Source organism: Notolabrus celidotus, chromosome 2, assembly GCF_009762535.1.
Source record: "Notolabrus celidotus isolate fNotCel1 chromosome 2, fNotCel1.pri, whole genome shotgun sequence".
In the NCBI taxonomy this organism is placed as follows: Eukaryota; Metazoa; Chordata; class Actinopteri; order Labriformes; family Labridae; genus Notolabrus; species Notolabrus celidotus.
Window position 1 is genome coordinate 34,090,855 of NC_048273.1, and position 24,526 is coordinate 34,115,380.

The following is a 24,526-nucleotide window of genomic DNA, read 5'->3' on the forward strand; positions in this document are numbered from 1 at the left end:
AAAGAAAAGGAAAACTCTTTCTGCTTGTTAACTTATGTCTCAACACCAAACTTTGCCAGTGGAGTTCCTTAGACGGCCATTTTCAAGTGAGTGCCATATATCAATTCTGCTATTTTTAATTTTGTTTACAAAGAATTCGACCCAAACACAGGCACTAAAATTCAGTACAAAGAAATAACTACTTGTTGCTGATAATCTCATTCAACTACAAAGGTCATGAAGAGGCATCCGTGTAAGGGTGATACTTTTTCAGAATCAGTTTTAAGCTTCCCACGGTGCCTTCAAAATAGAATATGGAAGTGGGTTACCCTTAATGTTTTACAGTAATAGGTATAGCACCATTGACAGCTGTTATTATCCAATCACCATCATGTACTTGTCAAATTATTTTGCTGGAGGCAGACTGCTACACACATGTCGATAAAATGAGACAAGTTCAGTCCTGCCTTTTAACCCTCTAATTAAGATCAGGTGAAATAAAAGGGTGTCGCCAGGCAGAAAGCAAACAATGGAAACCCGTGTAAACTGAGGAACTGGAGGTACAATATAAGCTCTAGGTAAAACCAGTCCAACGGCTGTTTAGAGAGGCCGGGAACATAGAGGGAATGGTTTGGCAGCTTCAACATAGAGGTAATGGTGTAAGTTGTTTTAAGTGCTCTGATTCTATATTTAAGGGTCTGAATGAGCTCTCATCATTCTGTTAACTCATGTCCACAGATTTTGTTATTCCTAACAAAACTGCAAAGAAGTAACAGGGTGGCATCCTGATGAACAAAACTGCCCATCACCCAAGATCATCCTGTGTTGGGTAACAGTTTCCACTAAGCCCTGTCAGCACTGTGCTTCTCTTGTGAAGACAACACACTTTTTTCTCAGAAGAATAACATCACTAATCTGCTCAAATTACTTTCTTGGCATTGTGTTCTATGGTACCTTGGTATCAGTTCTCCATGCTATTTCAGAATGACACATTAGAAGTGTCAACGTTCCATGCAACTGACAGTACAGAGCTTGTAACCATTCTCTTAGATATGATATAGACACAGGTCATTCAGGATAATTCAGGCCTAGAGCTCCTGCAAGCTGAAACATACTGTCCCAACTGTATGCTCTCTCTTTTTACCCTGTTTGATGAGGCAAGAAGAAGACAAAATGGGTAAGGCCTGCATGTTTATATTTATAATTATAACCAGTTATTAAATCTCACAATGAGGACATTTTATACAACTTTCCAAAATGTGTAGTGTATAGTAAAGACACTAAAGAAATGTACAGTTTAATGGCTGCAATGACACAACACATAAAGGAAAGCACAAAGACAAATAAAGTCACTGCAGCAGTGTTACATTAGGAAAATGCTACTTTATATAACTTCATGAAGTGTGCATTTTAAGAGGTACAATATGGGTCCAGCAGGGAACAAGTTATGCAACCCGATGCATAGCGAAACAAATCCAATGATTTCCACCATCGGGAAAAAGTTCTGTGGAAAATTCCAGGGTCCGGTATGTTCTCAATTAAGGCGGTCTACTCCACCATGAAACACAAGGACCAGCAGAATGACTCAGCACTCTCTCTGTGCGGTGTGCCAGAGAGTTACATATATAGTTCAAGGAAACACTCATTCTTTTCCAGATCCATAGCAGGATTTATGTAACCTCTTCAGATTGACTCCTGTTTATGGACTATCCCATTAAAGTGCAACTATCCTTCTAAGTTGCTTCTTTACTGTGAAGAATAGAAATACTGTGGCATGAAAAGAATGGATGGTTTCACTACGGTGTAGACTGCTGGTATGTTGTGAAAGCATATACCTTTGCCTTTTTTTCTTTTGATGCGGTTAAGAGTGAAAAACTTTGGTCTCTTGATGTCTGGAAGAAACAAGAACGCCCCTGTAAACAAACAAACCACAATCTCGTCAAGCTAAGCAGGGACTTCCTGGGTGATGCTCCTTAAACTGGTTGTTAGTTAATTCAGCATCCGGGTTCATGTACTGTGCCACCACAAAGAACACTTGTATAACATCCACCACAGCTTTGTTGAGGCAGCTTCCAATTGAAAAACATCTATACACAGAGTCATGAACATTTCAACTCCCTCTGACCAGCTTCAGCTTTATATAACCGTGAAAGATGTACACTTAGAATCACTTTGATTGCACAAACAGTTTGACTAGCAGCTTACAATACAAGTTGGAACCTGAAGCATCCTTTTTGAGTTTCATCATCCAGGATTTCAGGTGGAGATGGAACTCTTAAGAATCTGACAAATGGTGTTGAATAACATAATTGTGTTAAATGTTGTACATAGTGAAGTCATTAGTTGGAATTAAGTTGTAAACATTGGCCGCATTAGGTACTTTTAATTTCACCAACCAATAAAATTCCCTTTTTTGTTTTCTTACAGTAATTGTTTTTCTTCTACTTCTTCTCCTTTTTGTAAGTAAGATAAACATGTTTTTTAAACATGCATGGAGCATCAATCTGATACTGTAGAAGCACAAAATGATGAGAAAAATAAGTCCTTTCTCAAATTAAATACTTAGTGTCTCAAAATGACAACATTGTGTCTCAAAAACATGATTATGTGGTGTTGTATGGGAAACTGTACGAAGGAGAAACTCCTCTGAGACTATAATATGATATGTTAGACACAACAGGGTGCATCAGAGTTTAAAAGACAGCTTAGTAAAGGTGATTTGTTGCGTGTACAGTTTCAATCTGCTCTTCTGGGAAAATGCACGGCAGACCAGCCCATTCAATTAGGACATTAGTCTCATGTGAAGCTCTCATTTACTTTAAACACAGACCTGAAGGAAAGAAACTCTTCTGCCTGTAGAGGAGTTACTATGGGAGAGCAAAAAAGAGGATGAGGGCCTATTCATAAAAATAATATTAGTTCTGAAAATGAAATACAGCCCAACTCAAGAGCTCACCACCCACATCATCCCTGCAGAAGGCCTCCAACGTGTTTCTGAAGGAGTCCAAAACCATCACTGGGGAATGAGGTCATCTGCTGACAGAAAGCTGAACTGCGACTTATTTATCACCTCTGAACAAAAGTACAAACTGTTCTCAAAACCAACGTCACACAAAATTACATCCATTCCCCCTTCAGTGTTTTTCAGTACATGCTCTGGAAACAAACGAGCACCTTTCATCCAAAACAGGATTATTCATACAAAGTCAAACTGTTTTCATGGAAAGAAGAGTACAAAGAGCTGTAACACATCCTCTTTAGACTCTTTTTTCCAAAGGTATTTTCAGAACAATCTGTCATTGTTTAGCAACACACGTGCACAACAATAAGATGTTCTTCAAGATAAGGTTTTTTTTTTAGTATTTTGTTGACGTACAGTGCCGGGGAATTTCCAAAGGTCCGTTGTTCTTGAGATTATAACATATGTAGGTCAATGGCGACATCTTGAGGCCAACACACGATAACACATGCTATAAAATAGCCTTGAAAATATTTGTCGCCTTAAGAATGTATCATTGGCGTTATACAGTCTTTTTTTTTTATCGCATTTAATACGCCAACATTAAAAAGTGGACAATTAATGGGTTTGCATATTTAGGTCTATTGAAAAGTTAATTTGGAAATGTAGATTTTGCTATTCCTTATGAAAAGCTCTCAGAAAGCATGCAGCTCAATTAGTTTGTGTAAGTAAATTGACGCCAAAAGTTATTATAATTATGTTAAAAATCTGAAAAACTACATTCATTAATATTTTTATTTTGTATATTCGCATGAATTTGATGCCTCAACCTTCCACATAGAATATTACTTAGGGAACACGCCATACAAACGTGTGGTAAGTTAAGTAAGTCAGTGAAATGTAAGCTGAGCCAGGCCTAAGGGATGACATTGCTGTTGGTGCTGACTAGCGGGATGGACGTGTACCCTGTCACGGCTGCTGCCAAACCCCTCCCATAAACACTACTGGACGTTTTCCCAAGACTTGTACTAGACTAGGTCTGCTAGTGAATCTCTGAGGTATCTCTTGGACCTGACCTGCACGGAAGGAGACCGCATGGTAAGCAGCTCAGTAAAATATTTTTCATTTATGAGGCCAAAATTCTCTGCCTGGGTTTTCTGCTTAATTAAGTGATGAACTAAAATCTATCAAGGACCAATTATTAAACTTTGAAATATTGGTTGTTATTAGAAGCATTTGATACTTGTGCAGCATGGTAGTTCCAGCAGGGAGGCATGCATTGTGAATTTAAAAGGCTTTCAGATAATTAAACTAACATGCTCCTATTATTTAAATTTTCAGGTATTTTTAAAGAACACACTGCTGAAGGAGCTCTCTGTGCATATCTGATGTCTCCATTTAAAAGTGACCATGGCTGATGAAATCTCACCAGTGATGTCTGAAAGTAGAAGCACAATCAATCCTTCCTCCTCAGATGGACATATCTGTGTTAACACAAATATTGGGAAGACTATAACATCAATTGGCAGCTTTTGTGACGGTATGAACTCATTTTCAGAGAACACCGACAATGGAATCCTTTATCTGAACCCTCAAACACCAAACTGGTCTCTTGTGGAGAAGTTAACGGAGCATTCACCTGGAGAGAAATTAGGACTTAATGATGACCTGGACCACAGCAAACAAGAGTTTGCTACAGAGAACACAGAAATACGTGTATCCAATGAAAAGCTCTTAGATGCTGCACTGAAGAAGAAAAGGAACTGCACAAAGCACCTCAAAAGCAGTAAGATACAAAAAGATGCCTCAGTCCCTCAGAGAGTGTCTAAGCTCAAAGAACGAAATGTTGAGGATAATTTGTCTTGTGGAAATGGTAATCACACCAAAAAGAAAGTCATCAGTTGTCCCATTAAGAAATCAAATAAAAAGTCTAAAGACAGTAAAAGCCCTCGACTTTTGGTGGCAATGAAAAAACGTAGTGAAGTTGACACAGACCAGCGTCCCTTCAAGTGCACACATTGCCAGTGGGCTTTTAAGAAGCTATGCAACCTGCAGAGTCACTTACAAACACACACTGGCCTCAAGCCGCATGTGTGTGATATATGTGGCAAAGCCTACTCTCATCAGGGCACGCTGCAGCAGCACAAGCGTCTACACACAGGTGAAAGACCATATCACTGCCCCTTCTGTGTCAAGACCTATATCTGGTCCTCAGATTACCGTAAGCATATCCGCACTCACACGGGTGAGAAGCCCTACGTCTGTGACACCTGTGGGAAGGATTTCATTCGCTCCTCTGACCTGCGAAAGCATGAGCGGAACATGCATACCAACGACAAGCCCTTCCCATGCAAGCACTGTGGCAAGACCTTCAATAAACCCCTTTCCCTGCAGCGACATGAGCGTAAGCACCTCGGAGAAAGGCCCTTCTCCTGCCCTGACTGTGGGAAGACCTTTGCTTTGGCCAGTCGAATGGCAGAGCACAGAAAAATTCACAGTGGAGTGCGCCCGTTTGTCTGCTCAGTTTGCTCCAAGGGTTTCACAAAGTCTTCCAACTTGGCTGAACACGAGGCCATTCACAGCGGAGAGCGACCTCATAAGTGTACTGAGTGTGGCGTGGCGTTTGCCATGGCCTCCCGCCTCGTTCGTCACCAGTACGTCCACAGTAAAGAGAAACCACACAGCTGTACAGGCTGCAGCAAGAACTTTTGCCACTTAGCCACATTGAAGCTTCACCAGGAGCAAACCTGTGCTGGGAGGATCTTTGTTTGCGTGGACTGTAACAAATCCTTCCAGTGTGCAACAAAGCTTGCACAGCACATGCTGAACCACAAAGACAAAAATGTCTGAATATGTGAAAACACACATACTGTTTACATCCATCCCTGAGCTGACTCTTTCCACACTGATTGTTAAGTTCTATAAACTCACAGTGGTGTAGTTATGTCAGTTATGCAGTTTCAGACACTTCGGATCCATTCAAGGTCATAGGGCACCAGTTTATTTATATGAAAGTATGTCTGTATAATATATGAACCTTAGTTCTGAAACTTCCTACGCACACTCCATGTTGTTCATAATACTGTGTTCCCATGAGACTGTTTAAGGACATGAATTACCACACAGACACAACATTGGCACTGGAACTGATGGCTTAACGGTGTAATGCTTAAAGCCATACAAGAGTATTAAGATTGCAATTGCAGTCTGTACAACATTGCTGCGTTGCATATTTGAAATATTGTAAGTTTATCCCTGTGAATTTCTACTAATGATATACTTGCATGTCTGTTTTATTCTGAAAATGAATATCATGGTGAGCCAAACTGACTCAGTTTAATTAGGAAAGGTACTGAGCATTGCATTTCAGAAGGCTCATCACTTCCTCGCCTTGAGATCATGGACACACAGAAATTCAAATACCTAACTATAGCACCAGTGTCATTAACACACATGCATACACAACATCTTTGAGAAGTAATGCTTATTATGGACCCTGATGTCCTGACAGAACTGGTGGATACTGGAGTTGCAGTATCTACTTCGTATACCAAGGGACACATCTTTACATTAACATTAATAGATCAGAGTTTAAATGGTTTAAAGTGCTTTTTACATTACTAGTCACTTTCACCTATTCATCCACTGATGGCAGAGGCTGCTAAGTAAAGAGCCCAAGGACACTTAAGCATGTGGACAGTGGAACCTGGGATGGAACCCCTTGTTCTTCTGACAGAGAGATGCCCGATTCTGTCTCTGAGCCGCAGTTTGAAGTTTGGTATAAGGTAAAACTTGACTTCATGGGCGAATGTTCAGGTGAATGACAGAGCACCAGCCGTGTATTACAATTTCTGAATGCAGTAACAAAATCTCAAGGCACATGTTAGTTGAGTCTTTAGATATTATGTGTCGGTTTATCCTGAAGTTCATTGTACATAATATGCCAGATTTACATCTACTGTGCTCTAAATATAGTATGCCCTTTGCCAGCTTGCGCATGTAAGAGGTCAAGCTCTAGTGGAGTAAAGAGAAACATTATTGTACAATCGTAAGTGAAAGTGGTGAAAAAAACTGAACTTGTATCTTAATAATACATTTTTTAAACATACTAATTCCAAATTAAAACAATAAGCCTTCTTATTACAATGTTTACCAAATGTTCCTTATATTTCATTCAAGGACATCAGATTTATGCAGCAGAACGTTTTTTTGAATGACTCTTTGGCCCGTATCTGCATCAGAAATCAACCCATTGATTGGACTTTATTATTTATCTTTCAAACTCTCTCCACAGTAATTAATTAATACATTTTTGGCAGGCAGTCAGCAGTGACTCCCCTTCTGCCTGCCAGTGAGTGCTGAATTCCAGGCCAATATGTCCCTCTTACACTTGGCAACTGCCGACTAATGGTAAAAGGAGATGGCACCTGCCATGTAGTCACATACTTTAGTACATCAAGCGAGACCCCTCTGGTACCCCACTGCTGGCTGGATGCATTTCAACAGTTGTGATTTTGTTTTTGCTGTTATCAGAAATAGAAATAATAAAAAATACAAATAAATAAAAGCTAGGGTGTAAAAGGAGGGTATAAACATTTAATAATACTGAGAAATTACTCTTGTATAAAATTACACAGATGAACTGATAATTAATACATGTCTTGTGCTGGTACAGAGGTACAAAAAATACATCAAGGTTAAGGGTTATACATTAAGCAAAAAAACATATGACATATGAAAATATCTCAATTACATTAAAACATGTGTACAATGACAAATATTGAGTCTCTTCTTTATATACATTTAAAGGTGCCAATACAACTATTGGTTGTCATTTAGACATTTTTAATATTTACGGCTTTCAAAGTTAACCCGTTCTCGCAAGTTCCTTGGAATATCACTTGTTTTTTTTAAAATGCACGATCAACACAACCACGTGTGTCTCGCCATAGTTGTTTAGGCCTCTATCAAACATGTGATGTTGCACACAGTTACTGTACATTGTGTAAGATTATTTGCTTTAAATGTGAAGGGTGCAGGGAATGATCTTTGAGTGATGGAACATGTGGATGCTTAATACAACAGATGGTCTTTCGTTAACCTTTACAGGTGTGAAGTTGGACACTACATTGTGTTTAGTATTACTTAGTGATGTTACATTCAGGCCAGTATGTCCACATGTTGTTGCTTGTTGGGCTTGACTTTGCCATGCTATGCCTACAGCTTATTTTTTCAGCATGCAGCCCCTTTGAGGTTATTCTGGGGAACAGGATTTGCCATTGTTGATAAGAATATTAAACTTGAAAAATATCCCTTTCAGGTACATTTAGAGGAGATAATGAAATAATTGCAAGTAAACTATGAACACTCGTGCGACAATTGGGATTTTTTAAAATAATTGTTTGACAGCCCTAATAATAACAGGACTTATAATAAAGCTATTTTTTTAAATGAAGGTACTGCAAATACTATGAGCACATACACACTTCAGTGTCTGCTGACTCCATGTGTAGCATTACTTGGCTGTTTGCCTGACAAAGGTATTTCCAACCAACCCTTCCGCATTCCCCATCATGTGGGATCACTCCCCACCATGAATGCTGCTTTTACCTGCCTTACAAAAGGCTAAACACTTTGCTCAACTAGTTTTCAAGATGGCATTTGGTCTCTTTGAGTCTAATGAATTAAAACATCAATGGATTATATTTTAGTTGGCATTGTATTATGTTAACTGTATAGTAATGTATTGGTTCTTGTCTTACATTGCACAGAATTGAGGCAATTTGATCAAGAAAAAATGACATTGGGTTGATTTTGGCAAAGCTCACTGGTGGATAATCATTAATGGGTGAGTTATTAGAGACTGATTTCTTTCAGAACTTTCAGAAATGCCCACATAAGCAGTCCCAAACTTTACTGTGCCACACTAAAGCTCCAAGTTAAATCCCTAACACATAAATGTTATTCAGGTCAATTTAGATATCCCTTTCCTAAAACATGATCTGCATCAACTTGTAATTTCCTACAGTCAGCTTAAAGGAAACACACATCAGCTGTTTCTGCAATATGTGTCACTGCAATTTGAGTGAGTCGTGCCGGTTCATCTGGAGTATTTTTGTATCCAAAATGCAACACGATGGTGGCAAGCAGGCAGTTTCAAAGGGCATCCTTAAAAAAGAAATGTGTTTGGAGGGGAGTGGTGGGGATCTTACTTGAGGTCAATAGGACAGGTAGTTACAAATCCCAGCTTTGGTTTTAGTGGCAGTCATCCTATAAATACACAAGATGTAAAGGGTTAACAGTCTGAAGAGAATACAAATCTTAAGTATGTTCTATATTATTCTTTAAGTCCTTTCATTTACCTGAGACACATGCTGTTGATTCCTACCCCAGTTGCTGGCCTGAGAAGATGACATGGATATTTATAGCAAAACGATCACATTCACATCGTTCAATCTTGGTAAAATTTCATCAGTGAAAGCCAATGATTTCAATTTCATCGCTAAAAAAGCTGCAGGCTGCATGTCATGACCTTACTCTAGCCAAAATATGAAATTTGACCCACTGGACAGCAACTGTGCTCATGGCAGGGGCACAGGTCTGACACCGCTCCCTCCTGAAGGGCCCATTACCTCAGATATCTCCCATAATTAAAAGATAATGTGGAATTTGGCAACATCTTCATGAATTGAATTGTTGAAATCTCAAACTATAAACACATGTGCAATGTATCAACATAAATCAAGTATCATTTAAAAACTCACCTGCTTTTCTTGAAAATGGATTAATCCCTGCAGAAGAGGTCTGGGATGGAAACATGCCAGGAGAGACGGTGGCAGGAGGTGGAGGAGGACCAAAGCCAGCACTGGGTTGCAGCTTCTGAGAAAACATTAAAATACATTATGTTGTTCATGTTATCTTTGAATTTGAAACTTGAGTGTAACTGAAGGTATCATGTTTTTACTCTTACCATCTGAGCTGGACCTCTCAGCTCTGTGCTCTCCTTTGGAACATCTTTGGATTTTGATTTGAACCAACCGCTAAACCATCCCCCCTTGGTGTTCTGCTTAAATGACAGGGAAAACAGGACAGGTGTCAAATGACTGCAATGTAGTTTAAAGGTTGTCCCACATTGCAGGGGGCTTCCTTCACCTGTTCTGGGGGCTCGTTGGTCACCTCAGAGGCCTCTAAGTGTTGTGGGATGTACTGTTGGCTCTGCTCCGGCTGACTTGTATTGATTTCTGGCATCTGACACCCCATCTTCAAAGGTTAGCAGACACTCATTTCAAACATATAACGTGCTCTACACCCCAAAAAAGGAATCTAAAGACTATCAATCTAAAAATCCAACTTTAGCAAATGAAACCAAGAAGCAGATGAGTGTATGATGACCTCAAATCAAAAGGATGCAATCTTTTTATTTCTTACTTAATTTACATTGCTGAATATTAATAAATCCACTCACCGTGCCTTCTCCATAAGACACTCCAGCCCCTAAAAACAAGAAATTAAATTAAAATATCATGCCTAAGCTGACTCCCTTCAGAAAATCTGAACAGAGGATTGAATGGTTGCTGCCAAACATTTCTCACCCTCAGCAGCTGATGGCGGATAATTCTGAGGACAATGTGGCAAAGCAGTTCTGACTTCAGCACTATCTGTGTTATGATAACTGAAGTCCTGGCCTGCAGCCATTGTTTGCACTGGGGGAGCATAAACCTCTGTCACTGGCACGGGATGACTGGCAGGTGGCCTAGACAGAGCAACAGAGACAGGGCGGTGACATAACAGGAACCGTTAGGACTGGATACCACATGCAGTAAGAGCTTAATGACAGAAGTGAGGAAGGTATGTTGTTGCATGTGTTGTACCAGTCCTGAGCTCCCTTTGAATCCCATGGAGAAGCTGCTATTTCCTCAGGGTCCCCTTCATCTTGCTGCCAGAGGTTTTCTTGATCCTCAGAGCCTCTGTAATAAAGGAGCTCGGGTACTGGACTCTGAGTGTCTTGGTTCAAGTCATGCAAGTCAGATTCTGTGGTAAAATAAAAGTGAAAAGAACTTTGTCAAGTACTCATGGGAGTATTTATTTGCACATGTAGAGCCTACACGGTGCAGATATTTGTATTACCAAGAGGGTGAAAAAGTACCTGAGTGATCTCTGATATCCTCATAGGGCACAGCAGTTTCCTCAGGCTGGTATGTGTCTGTATAGTCATAACTCCCTATCTGAATAAAAACAAACAGACCGCAGTTATACAGTCTATATCGCCTGCAGGAGCTCTGTCAGGGCCCAGCAGCACTGTGACATTTAAGCTAAAGCCATCATGCTAAGATGTTTGCATAAAACTACTGACATGCTGACTTTTCTCATAATGTGGCTTTTCATCTTCAAGGGCATGCAAACAGTTACATATTAACCTTGGGGTCAATTGGACCCCATTCAATGTTTAACGTCTTTAAATGAATGACTACATTTTTTGGCTTCATATTTCATGACATTTCCTAATTTAATGGGGACAACTGGGAAAACGTAAAATTAAAATGTTGATATGTTCCAATTTCCTCAAAAAAAAAAGAAATTACACATCAGTGTTTCTTGGAGTCAATTTGACCCCAGGCTGTTTTAGCTGTATATAAGATAAGAAATATCAACATTTGTTTTGGTTGTTTTGGATGATATTGAGGTCACTATAACCAAGGACACTTCTGCATGTGACTGCAGGAGCTGGGATCAACCCACCAACCTTTATATTGAGATATGATATTTCCAGCCACCATGTCTCTAAAGACATTCAATGATGAGTCCTGTGTCATACGTTTTGATAACACAGAAACAAGGCAGGGCCGACGAGAGCATGACAAACTCACAGCAGTTTGATCTTCTGTTTTATCATAAAGTCCTTCTAAATGCTTTAAATTGTGTTTATGCTCGTAATATATTTTATTTAAAGGGATATTTAGGTAGTCATCAAAGAAACATAAAGTACCTGACACATAAACCTGGGTAACAATCAGCTTCTGGAGGTTTAAATTGCTGGGGTCAAATTGACCCCCAAGAATAAAAGATGATAGTAAATTTGAGGTTAACAGGAGGGTTAATGCTATACATTTAATTGAATGGTGCTGATGAGAATGTCAAGAGTTTTTTGCAGATATTTAGTCATAAAGAAATGTTTTGAACAAACTGATGTTTTGACTTGACAAATTAAAGGTTCACCAAATAGAAACCTCCAGCACATTAGCTAATGACGATTTTTAGGGTTTTAGTACTTGGAAAAAACTCTTTGGATGCTGAACACATTTTTTTAAGAGAAACTGCTTGAAACTGTAGTTTCTATATTCTGTTTGTATATTTCAATGTATGCAGTGTTTGGATTAGAATAATAAAGGTGCCAGAACCAGCAGCTAGCATAGAGATTTGTTTTGGGGGTCAGGAGTAGAGTGCAAATGCACCAAAAAATGAAAGGTTAGACATTACTACTTATAAAATAAAATACTGTAAATACTGGTTTAAATGAATTTTGTCACATTACCTGTTTCTGGAGGTGAATGCAGAATTGTAAGATTTATCCAAACTAGCCAATAGGGATCATTTTTACATCACCACCTCTCATGATGGAATAAGCAGGAAGTCCTTTGTTTTCTCTACATTTATAGTTTCTACACCATACATGTTTGACTGCAATTATCAGAAAGCTGTGATAGTAGTCTCTGATCAGATTTCCCAGTTTAGAAAATGCCAACAGCAACTGATCCTTCACTCGTATTGCAAAGAAGAAATTGTTAATTTTTTGGAATCAAGCAGAACCATCATCTGCTCAACAATGGCAAGAGGAACTCATAAGTCTCATACATGAAGAGAATTCAGTGCTTTTTTTTTCAAATAAACTTGGGTACATTAACAAGCCTCAGCATCCCCTTCTTCAAATCATTGCAGATGCAAACTTTAACTGATATATGCACAACAATAACCCATTTTTGCGTGCATACAGTTTAATCCCAGGGAGGAGGGAAGGATAAGGGAATACTTGTGTACCTTTTTTTCCTTTATTTTCTTAATTTAAAAATGAGGGAAAAACTATAATATTGAATGTTGTTTAGTGCTCCCTCAAGAAAAAATTGGAAAGCAGTACCAAAAAGTAACTGTTATAAGTTTTCAGTAGCAATGACCACTCCATCAACAAGACAATTATTACCTGTTTTAATTACAGTAGTGATTCTGAATTTGACATTAAATTTCTTGTTGTTGGTGGTTTGGGAAGCGTATTAAGGATAATATAGGAGTAAAGAAATAGAAAGAAAAGGGTTGGGAGGGAGAGATGAGGAATGTGAGATTGAGAGGGGAGGAGAGGAATAGGGCTGAATTTAATAGAGTGCCAAAAGAGGCGCGGTCGAGGTGTTGTCCTGCTTCTAAAACTTTGACGTACAGCAACACTAAAATAAATGCTCTTCCTTCATCTACATTTTAGAATAGTTGTTAAGTCCATCTCAACATCATAAAATAGTCTATACCTGTGTCTTGACTGACCAGATAAATGCAATGAAATGTACTTTATGATCTTAACTTTTACGTTGATTCCTCAAGTAAAAGCTGCACTGCTGCACCAGTGTGATCTGAAACCTTAGCTTGATGGTAGATCTGTGGTGACTCACAAATTCCAAAACAGTTCTCTGCTTCCTTTTGTGATGCAGTTGACTTCTGATATCAGACTGATTACCTGCTCCTGTATGCTTGGCGTGTAGGTGGTAGCTCAAACTCAAAGTACTTCAGAGATATTTAACTACTGTTTGACACAAAGTGCATATTACTTCTGAGTTTTTTAAAGTGAAATTCCCCATTCAGAAGCACAGGGAGGTTGAGGATGTTCCATCATGGAAGAGAAGTAGGAACCAGGAAAACCCTGTAGCAGCTAAACTACTGTATGTCAAAAGGGACACATTAGCAAGAAATTAAAAAAATAACGCACTAACTGTGGATCTTAATGGCTTCGAGATTAATGCGTTAACACTGGGGAATAAGTCAGCTTTACTCACGCTAACCCTGCCTAAGATAAAAAACAAACGTATGAAAAGCCAGGCTTTCATGTTTCACCCTCATGTTACAGGATTGTTCTGAAATAAAAGCCTTTGAGAAGATTGTTGCAAGTACACACCTGTAAACTGTGAAGCCTAGAACGAAGATGTTTCAGCCAGTCAGGTTCCTGTCCTCCACTGACTCCAGCTTCCCCAAACTGACCCTCAGAGTCTCTTAGCCTGTCTGACAGCTGCAGGAAAAACAACACAAGCACATACAGCGTATGTTACATTTATGTTAAACTGATACAGATTGTGTTGCTTTATGTTCAGGATTATGAGTGAATACCTTCACAACCTCCCCAGTCAGCACAAAGAAAGGCTCCCGCTGTCTGAGGATGGCCTGACCTACCACCTCACAGTAATGAAAGGCCTGAGACGCCAGCCCACAGTCCAGCAGTCGACAGGCATACAGGAATTTATACACCTGAGTACAAAGCAGGCACACACACCATCACATGCTTTTTATCACATTTGCAAATAAGAATGGCATTATTGATCAAATTGTGAGAGATCTTAGGAAAGAAGGAGATACCTGAAAGGTTGGTATAGAGAAGTATTTGCCCCCTAGTGTCTGACAATACTCATACAGCTCTGTGCACTGGATGGCAGAGTTTGCTGCAAAGTGTTGAAAGGGCTGCCTGAAGGAGAGAAGACAAAAAGATATGAGACTTCTGTGTAAGAGCAAGGGTTTATTGATGACCCTTTTCACTTTAAGATTCAATTTTAGAAGAAAGATTTCTTCAAGGATGTTTTTTAAACACATGTATTTAAAGATCTTCACTGTCCAACCTCAAACTCATTGAAAGTTGCTCTCAGAATATGAATTGTTCTTGTTAGTGTCCCCGAATCTCCCTAGGTTCTTGCGAGTTCTCTCTAAGTTCTCTCCACCATAGAGATTGGAAAGGCTCTTGATAAGACCCCAAAGAGACTCCTTGGTGAAACCTTTTCCCTATAAGAATCTCTTAAGAACCTCTCATGGGGGGCTGTTGGTGTATATTCTCAAGGATGGCTCTAGTTTTTATGCTGGGTTGTGTAGATCATTCTCTGGTTCTAGGTGGAAACTTTATGAAAGGTTTACCTCCATTTCGAGTAGTGTAGAGTAAGATAAGGACCACAGAAGGACAGAAGGACATATCACTTTGCGTTGTTGTAATTTCTAACAGTTCTATTTTTTTTAAATAGATGGATAACTCTTCATCAAAATCATGACACGTGGGAGACTGTTAAACTAAATGGCATCAAGGGGAGAGGGGAGCTCACCTATGGCTGCTGCCGAGGAGTACAAGTCTCCCTGCCTTCTGTGTGAACACCCCAAAGTGAACACCGGCTGTGAGGTAGCACATGTGGGCGGCCTGAATGAGGCCTTTGGAGGCTGCGAAGGAATAATAATAATTATTATTATAATTCATAGGATTTATATGCCGCTTTTCTTAATACTCAAAGTCGCTTTACATAAAATAAAAGTGAAAATAAAACAGGTAAATAAAACAGAACAAGGAGAGAGGTGGGACGGGGGTAGAGGTTATGTGTTGTATGCTCTGTTGAACAGGAAGGTCTGGAGGTGGTTTTTGAATGATTGAAGAGAGTCAGAGTTGGAGATGTGTGGAGGGAGAGAGTTCCAGAGAGCCGGGGCAGCGATGGCAAAATAAAACAATCAGCTCTTATATCTGTGCAGTAGCAACATTACAGCCTGTCTGTCAGCCTGTGCATCATTACCCAGAGTGTCTCCCATGGTGACAATGCCCTTCTGCTGGACAGCGGGGTCTCCTGTCTCATTGGAGAGCATCACAGCCAGGTGGGGCCTCCAGTCTCCCCATTTTTCTCTCCCACAGCACTGAACACAGATCATCACAATCAAAACGCGGCTAATAAAAAGCAGACTGACATTTTCAGAATGTTTTAGCTGCAAGAGTAATGACAAGGCTGCATGAGGAGTTGATGTTTTGGGGGTTTTACCATGGCTACAGAAGGAATCCTCCCAGACAGCAGCTGGAAGAGAGTCTGGAGGGGATCGCTTGATGTTAGCTGTCCAGTAAACCTGCCAAAAACAGAATTCATGACATTGCACATCACACTCAAAGCTTTATTACATGCTAGCAGCAGTGTACTGCACTTGAACAGAAGTCATACGATTCATAGAGCATTGCTGCTGCTGCTACTCTTTGTCTACAGGAGTGATACACCAGCTGATAGCTCAAATCCTGCCTCTCTTGTCAATCACCAATCAAAATCGGCTTGACTAACTGTCACCCTTCCCCCAAGCATTCCTCCAGCAACATATGCTGCAGTGGGAATTACTGCTGTGGTGAAAATAGCCTGGAAAAATGGGTTAGGTTACGTGATAAATAGTTCACAGAAACTTTAGTTAGTGATATAGTGCTAACATTTCTCTTTATCAAAGACTGAGATCTCATCCGGCACAAAAATGTGACTTAGACTGACAAAGAGATTTAATTGGGCTTATTGTATGTCCAGTGGCATTATCAAAGCGGAGTGTTAATGGTCTCTTACATGCTGCCACTTCACTCTGTGAGTTATAAATAACTCAGGAGCCAAGACCAACTCTAAAAAAAACAAGGAAGCAAATAAAGAGATGTAGTAGGTGCATAGAAAAACTTTAGAACTGTTTTAATAAAATGTGTCTCCATCTTGGACAAACCCACAAATCCCACAACTGATTAAAAAAAACATTTGGGTTGGTGCCTTGTGCAAAGATGGAGCCTAAAGCAATTTTTAAAACACAATATGAACTAGGGGTCAGTGTCACTTCATGTTGAACATGAGATATTTGACACAGGGCGGCCAGGAAGCCACGAGACTTTGACAGGGTACATGTGCAGTTACATTCTTCACCCCACGCCTCACAAGACATAAGCATGAGCATATGTGAGTCCACCTCTCTTACTTATGACTACAGCCAAATGCTGCTCTAATGCACTCACTGGATGTTTCATGACTGTTTTCCCACAGTGATGGACCTACTCGAAGGATAAAATGCCATCTAGTGGTGAGGCTGCAGATTGCATTTAGCGTGTAACCTCTCACTCTCCTATTCCAAGCACTTAAGAAAATCTATGGTGTTGGTTAAACACATGAAAAATAACCAAGGCTCTCCCAAGAGTCATTGTTTGCTCTGTCTGGTTACTGTCCAGCATAGCAGTCATTTTCAAAGATTACCCACCTCATCTGTAGATTCAAATAATTGAGTGAAGTGTGCATTCCTCTCCTTTAATGTCTTTTTCTTACAGCTGTCAAACTCACAAAGACAAGAGTAAGATTCTGCTCTCTAGCAGGTCAAATATTAACCATGTTCGTAATTTTATTTTGGAATTCAAGGAGGCCAACATTTCTGAACAAGCACTATTTCTTCGTGTCTGGTCACAATCCAGAGATTTAGACAACTTTAATCTTGATGTGATGATGGTGCAAAATGTTTTCATGGCAACCTATCAGATACTTGCTGAGATTATGAATCTAAGATAGAACTGTGAATTTATTAGAGATAACTGGATACCCATACAAAAATAAATGTCAATGAGGCTGAGCCATTTGAGCAGGCAATTTAAAATCCTTTTAAGTCCAACAGGTCAATACCATGTTTTACTGACTAAGGCCAAGGCATGACCCTCTCACTCATCATCTGATCAGCTTACTCTGATATTCCCTCCTAACTCAAACCAGTCCTCACGTGCCTTTTCCACCTCTCATGCGTCACGTTTTGTTGATTAGAAACACAGCTAAAACTTCTACTGAACTATGTGCACACGACCAGGATCAAATCATTTCATCACATGGTCTTTCGGGAAGACGTTTCAATGTTACTGATTGATCACTTGAGGTTTGTTGCTCCTATTTCTTTAGTGTTTACGAGGGAAATCCCTGTCATGCCAGTGTGTGTCCTGGGATGACCTTGTGTTGCAGCACAGACATTATTTGCATGTGTTTAAAACTCACATGCAGAGGGCTGAGGATAAACTCTGTATGAAAGTGACAGCCATGTTTATATGTGTACAGAGCAGTTTAAACAAGTTGTCTTCCACAGTTGAGTCCAATGAAGCATTCCTCACAAATGACTGCCATGTGTTAAGCTGTGTACTGATTTGTTGGAGCTGTCATGTCTCAGATGACGCTATCATTTCTCACCTGTTCAGCACAGTGGTATAAGACCTATTGTCCATTTTGCTGGCCAGAAAAAGTGCGTGTCCCCACAGGCCGCTGTTCATAGCTGAGTCCAAGGCCTCCTGGAGAACACAATAAGAAGAAGAGAGGGATGAACAATGTGATATCTATGGCAACTTGTGTGAAGATGTAAGGCTAAGGATTCAGCAGCTCAACATGTATTTTCATGGATAACATTTTATGAAAACATGATTTCATATAACAATGTCTAAGTGTGAAGTTAGTTTATGTTTCATATGTAAACTTTTTATACAGCATCAGTTCAGTTTTAGAACCAAAATTCAAACCTTCCCATATTTTAACAAAAAATAAAGACCAGATAAACTAACAATTTGTATCAGGACTTACTTTTCTGGTCTAGTGGGTCGGATGAAGCTTATATTAAGTGTAGTGAGATATTTTGAACAGAAATTAGATACAAACACTGGAAAATACTTGAGTTGTTTGCAGTGTGCTTTGACTGTGAGAACAAAACAACTGTCAAACAGCTGCAGAGAGAGATTGAAAAAAAGGTAGAAACCTTCTTCCTCCCAGCCAGCAGCAGCTTGGTGTAGCTTTGCAGATCTTTCACCGATGTTTCAGAGTTGAAGCTAGTCAGATTTCCTGTGAGCAGATCATCTCCTTTGGGAGGTGGTTCTTCAGCAACTGAGCCCTCACTGAAGTCGATGAGCGTTGGAGCCTCTTTCTCCCAGCTTCCATCTGAATGTGAGCCATTGATCAGCAGCTCTGCGATATCTGAGCCCACTATTTGCTGAAATTAGGGAAAATTAATGATCACAAGAATTGTTTAGATGTTAAGATAAATAGTACTATTTGCAATATTTGGTCCACTTACTCCATTCTGTCTGCAGAGCAGTATCAGTAGATTCCACAAGAGGGCAGCAGATTTCTGATCATGGAGTTTGTCATCTCTCATGCAGTCACCTGCCCTCTGGTGGGCAAACTCTATGGCATCTACTTTGTGCAAATCTTCCCTTTGAAAATGATAAGAAACAACAAATAACACAAGATTTAAACATTGAATGTAAATATAAGCCTTATAATAATTACATTTTTTTATGTCAAGAGTTTAGATAACTTGATGGGGGGGAGCATTTACAGTCTTATTAGCACACAACAGATGGTGGTGAAGTACCTTGTTAAGGGCCCTGGGAAGTTTCTCATCTCCGTCTGTTCCTTTGTTTCACTGAGGATCACCTGTGTTTAGACATGATCACAAAAATCATCACCTGTGTCTTTTTAAAGATACAGTATAGTGGTTTAAGAAAACCTTATGATGTCTTCTGCACAGGCTGTTACTGAACTTACCTCCATACTGTGGATTTCCAGCTGGCTGATGTTCTCCTGTGTGGACAGACCTGGACTGACCCGTATCAGCTGTCCTGCAGGCCCGAAGCTGACCACTGCATGAGGGATGGAGAACTTCAGAGGAGCTGACATCTGATGCACTGAGAAAACATGAAAGGAAGGATGAGGAATCATAATAAGCAATGAGTGAGGTTGACCTGAGAGGGACAGCTTCCTGCAGCTTTCTGCACACTTGCCTGCATCAGATGTGTGGACAGATTCAGTGTGTTCGGCTCCGTTAATGTACTGACTGAGTTCATAGCTGCTGGATGACATCCCTGAGTTTTTGGAACTCTCTAATGTCCCTTGGTAATAAGAGGAATCCTCTTCATTGTCTCTGGAGGGACGATCCTCATAGTCTTTGAAGCAATGCTGGGAGTTATCCCTCCCTTGGTCATACCTGTAAGTAATAAATAACAACATACAACATTATTTTGTATAAGTTTACTTTACTTTTTTTCAACTGCTGCTACAACTATTTTGATTCAGCCTATTCTCAAGTCATAACACTTAAGTTTTCTCTAAACTTGCAGCCGTCAAAACATTGATTTTCTAGTTTAAAACGTTTAGACCTTGATACAGTTTACATATGGAGCAGCAACAAGCAGCAACAGTTTGTTCAGATGCACAATTTAGTCATTGCATTAAACAACAAAAGACATACCGTCTCGCCCAACAAACAAAAGACTCCTCCTTGATATCTGTTGCATACCAGTATTCTGGTTTCTGTTCAAGCTTCAGGAGTTCTCAATGAGGCAGGACTGTGCTACCTGATCAATCACTGGTACTGTATGAAAAAAAACCTTTAACCTCATGCGAGCAAACATACACTGCCTTCTCGTTTGGTTAAAAATTAATACATTTAAAATATGTTTATTTTAGGAGTTAATTCAGCTAATGGGCTGCACGGTGGTGCAGTGGGTGGCACAGTCCCCGGTCGGGCAGGTGCCCTTCTGTGTGGAGTTTGCATGTTCTCCCTGTGTATGCGTGGGTTCACTCCAGGTACTCCAGCTTCCTCACAATCCAAAAACATGCTCACCAGGTTAACTGCTCACTCCAAATTGCCCGTAGGTGTGAGTGTGTGCATGAATGGTTGATTGTCTCTCCATGTTTGCCCTGTGATGGGTAAGCGATCTGTCCAGGGTGTACCCTGCTTTCTGCTTGAAGTCAGCTGGTTGGCTCCAGCCCGCCGTGACCCCAAACGGGATAAACAGTCAAGTTAATGGATGGATAGAATTCAGCTAACTCCCAAAACTGGTTTTAACTTCTTTTGAACATACTTTTTTGTGCACCCCTTTGCAGGAACCCTCAGTTGTTGGTGTTTCAATTCAGATAAAAAGTATCCAGATTTGGTAATCCACTTTTTTACTACTAGGGATCAGGTAATCCAGCTTACCTTTATCCCGGTTTACACAGAAAAACCTGATGGGATCAACCTGATCCGGATACAGACTTTCAAGGATTACCAAATCCAGAATGCTAAGGAGCCACCAAAATGTACACACACACTGAAAGGTCCTTACAGTTAAGTTCTCTCACACATGCTCAGCACTCCAAAAAATATCAGATATCATCTGAGAGGGTTCCCTGTGGATGGAAATGGATGAAGTGGATGAATTTTCACCCTCACTTAAAGCAGGCTTTTTCCTGTAGCACCCTACAAAAAAAAGTCTGTATGTAACTCAGCAGCTAATAGTCTGGAACTTTCACTGCAGGTTAGCAGGCAGGGTGATAAAGTGGTTCATACTGAGCAGAGTTAGTATTGTATAGACTCTATATGCCTCAGTTATCTGATTTATTATTTATTTCTTTTTCTTATTCTACTCCAGGAAAGTCCTTTCACATGTTCTAGTGATATTAACCCAGGGAGAGTCACCCCTACTGAAGTCTCTTCCTCCTCCTGCTCTCAGTTAGAAGTGATGTTACATTTATAAACAATCTGATACTTCTGAATTGCACCCAAGTCCAGTTGATGAAAATGCACCCCTAAGTTGGTTGTTAAGTCAATCATAATGAAGAAGAAGAAATTCACTCCTCCTTTGTTAATATTTGAAGGGCCAATTATCAAGTCAATTGATGTACATGTGTTCAGACAGAGAGTAGACAAGAGTCCAATCACAGACCATTGCAGAGTTGAATTTTTAAAAATCATATCACCTGTACTCCTCCGGGTTAGAGCTCACTGAATGCTCCTGTCTGTACGCTCTGTCATGGTAGTGGTCTGTTCTCCGTGCATCATGGGGACTCCACTGACCTGCATCTGTGTGATCAGAGCGACACACAAACACCATATCATTTGTTTTTAACATGACACAAAGATAAGTACATTCTCAACAACACATTTCAACTATTACAGAGAAGTTTTTCGTCACTGTACCTTGTCGTGCAGGCTGTCCTCTGTAGTAGTCATGGTCATGATAACCATAGTGCTCATAGTGGTCTCTGTAGTCCCATTGACTGTACCCATGCCTGCACACAACAAAATAACATTTCTTTAGCTGTTTATCTTTCAATCTCAAATACAGAATAATGCTGTCACATACTGACCTATACAGTTTAGTATATTTATTATGACATTTTACGTAACCAGCTTTTCCACTTCTTTTTAAGTAAGTATTTTGTTATGACTAAATGTTTCATTTATGGATTGCTGTTTTTGTATTTTTAAAATGTGATATCATAATTCAATTTAAAAGCCTGGAGTTCTAAATCATTGGTTTGACAAAAGCTGAAATTTGAGGTTGTCACTTTAGGCATTAGAAAAATCTGATGAGCATTTTTTTCAGAATATTCAACAATTTGCTGCCTAAAAATTAACTGATACATTGTGAAAATACAAGCAGAAACATAAAAGATCACAAACATGCTTGTCTGATGCAGCTCCATAACTGATGCTATAATCAGCTTTTGCAATTGCACCACACAGCTTTCAGGAAAATCACTTCACCATAAAGTATTATACCTATCACTTTTATCTGGTACTGCATGTTAAAAAGGGATATTCAGCTGTAAACAACACAGTCATGTAAAACAAAACTTTACAGATGAACAAACTGGCTAAAGAGAATTGTATGTGCAGTCCCATCTGTGTACACACCTGGACTGTGGTCTTTGGTGTTCCACATGTCCGTAGCCGTAATGATATTGCTGGGTGTTGTAAGGATTCTGTTCTTGTCTGGCAGGATAGCTGGTATAGTGACCCCTGTAGTGGGCGTCAGAATGAGCCCGGTGCCTGTCCCTGTGGTCCGGTGGTGGGTAGCCCGGGTTCCCATCCTGCTGCTGAGAGTACCTATAGTGGTCATCTCTGTCTTTTGTTCTATGGGATTGACGACCCGGGTCGTGCCTTGGTTGACCTCTGTGATCCATGGTTAGCTCAAATAATGGGAAAGTGGAGTTTTCAGTTCTGAGAGGTGAAAACAGAAAGTCTCAACAGCTCACTAATGGCAGACACAGTCAAAGTACATCCAAACTGCCACATCATTTCTCAGGAAATGAGAGAAACTCACAACTCGTGCTGATAACAAACCAGCATGATAACAAGGGGATAAAGTTCAATAAAGTGACCCATATGACCCATAACAGTGAAGCTGCTCAAAACAGAGCCAGAAAAGCAGAAATCACTCACATCAAGGGGAAAACAATACACCAAGTTTTACTCTATGATATCAAACACATACCTTCCAGATTATAACTGTGTGTAATCCTTCATCTCCGTTTTATTGGTGCAGTGTATCCCAGCTGTGTGTTCTCAGTCAGCTGTAGGTAAACATTGGAGCACGCCCTGAGGAGTTTGACAGCTGCTGTTCCGCAAGACAGGAAAACATGAAATCACGTCCATCTTCAGCCTGATTGAAAGGCATTAAATACCGGTTTTGTTTTCGGTGTCATTCTGACTTGATTAACCTAGTCCCTGACTTGTGGTTTATATGGGTGAAGAGGAACCCTGAAGTGCGTAGACCTGCCACGTTGCCGGTAGGGAAGTTGCAGAGAGATCGTCACAGTTAGTTGTGCTGATCTCCGGTCAGTTTCATGGAAGTTTCCGGGATTAGAGGCTCTGAGAAACTGATTCCAAGTCAGCAGTGGAAACTTGGAGGGGAATGTTTCTTGTAGTAAAAGAAAAAGAAAATACAGAGATTGATTCCCACTGGAGGCGCTGTTACGCGTTACAGGACGCTGTCTTTTTTAAAGTATCCTCTGGTTGAACTACATCAGACACAGCCTCCCTGTTTAGAATGGCATTTTTGTGCATTTTATTTTACTGTTTACCTATTTCCGGAATGTTTTTACAATTTTCACATGTTTTTATGACAAAGTGTTTAATACATCATTAGTTAAGGTATGGTAAGTAACAGTTACTTCATACATCAGTTCATATAGGACCAAATTTGCTGGACATACAAGGTTTTTCTAGGATAATTGCATATGAACAGCCTTTCAGGCTGAATTTTTATAAATGTGATATTTCTGAGAACAAACTGAATGGTGTGTGTATATATACATATATATACAGAATATAAACACACATATATGTGTGTAAATACTGCATATATATATATATACATAAACAGTGTGTTTATATACTGTATATACATACTACTTTTTTTTAGGCTGCATAAACATTACACAGAAGCGACAGCGTAGACAAAGGAGCCACCAGATAGAGTGATGAAGCAGCAGAGGAACTTATAGCTAGTTGAAAATGTGTGAATATGTTGATACCATTTCCCTGTAATACACTACAGTATATAAACAAACACCATTCAGTTTGTTCTCAGAAATATGACGTTTTAAAATTCAGCCTGAGAGGCTGTTCATATGCAATTATCCTAGAAAAAACTTGTATGTCCAGCAAATTTGGTCAAATATAAACTGATGTATGAAGTAACTGTTTATTACCATACCTTAACTAATGATGTATTAAACACGTAGTCATTACATGAAGTCATAGTGACAGGATCATTGGTTCATGGTGAACAACAGGAATAAT

At 39.8% G+C, this 24,526-nt stretch overlaps 2 protein-coding genes across 2 annotated transcripts; one reads left to right on the plus strand and one right to left on the minus strand.

Annotated features, from left to right (window-relative positions):
• Positions 1 to 3,817: 3,817 nt before the first annotated feature.
• znf648 (zinc finger protein 648) lies at positions 3,818 to 7,713 on the plus strand. The gene is made up of 2 exons (XM_034674639.1): positions 3,818 to 4,036; positions 4,280 to 7,713. The coding sequence occupies exon 2, from the start codon at positions 4,349 to 4,351 to the stop codon at positions 5,786 to 5,788; it is 1,440 nt and encodes a 479-aa protein (XP_034530530.1). The 5' UTR covers positions 3,818 to 4,036; positions 4,280 to 4,348; the 3' UTR covers positions 5,789 to 7,713.
• sec16b (SEC16 homolog B, endoplasmic reticulum export factor) lies at positions 7,531 to 23,460 on the minus strand. The gene is made up of 26 exons (XM_034674630.1): positions 23,434 to 23,460; positions 23,217 to 23,339; positions 22,637 to 22,942; positions 21,917 to 22,008; positions 21,697 to 21,799; positions 19,737 to 19,939; positions 19,501 to 19,640; positions 19,328 to 19,389; positions 19,028 to 19,166; positions 18,713 to 18,943; positions 18,157 to 18,254; positions 15,970 to 16,051; positions 15,730 to 15,847; positions 15,274 to 15,385; positions 14,546 to 14,651; positions 14,300 to 14,437; positions 14,091 to 14,201; positions 11,085 to 11,163; positions 10,810 to 10,969; positions 10,531 to 10,691; positions 10,404 to 10,432; positions 10,091 to 10,198; positions 9,909 to 10,004; positions 9,703 to 9,817; positions 9,301 to 9,339; positions 7,531 to 9,208 (listed from the first exon to the last, which is right to left on the minus strand). The coding sequence occupies exons 3-25, from the start codon at positions 22,903 to 22,905 to the stop codon at positions 9,323 to 9,325; spliced, it is 2,769 nt and encodes a 922-aa protein (XP_034530521.1). The 5' UTR covers positions 22,906 to 22,942; positions 23,217 to 23,339; positions 23,434 to 23,460; the 3' UTR covers positions 7,531 to 9,208; positions 9,301 to 9,322.
• Between the last annotated feature and the right edge of the window lie 1,066 nt (positions 23,461 to 24,526).

Coding starts and splice junctions, on each gene's coding strand:
- znf648 (XM_034674639.1), top strand. CDS start 4,349: ATGGCTGATGAAATCTCACCAGTGATGTCTGAAAGTAGAAGCACAATC.
- sec16b (XM_034674630.1), bottom strand. CDS start 22,905: ATGGATCACAGAGGTCAACCAAGGCACGACCCGGGTCGTCAATCCCAT. Junction 22,009..22,636: donor CACCAAAGACCACAGTCCAG/GTGTGTACACAG, acceptor TGTTGTGTGCAG/GCATGGGTACAGTCAATGGG. Junction 9,818..9,908: donor TGAGAGGTCCAGCTCAGATG/GTAAGAGTAAAA, acceptor ATGTTTTCTCAG/AAGCTGCAACCCAGTGCTGG.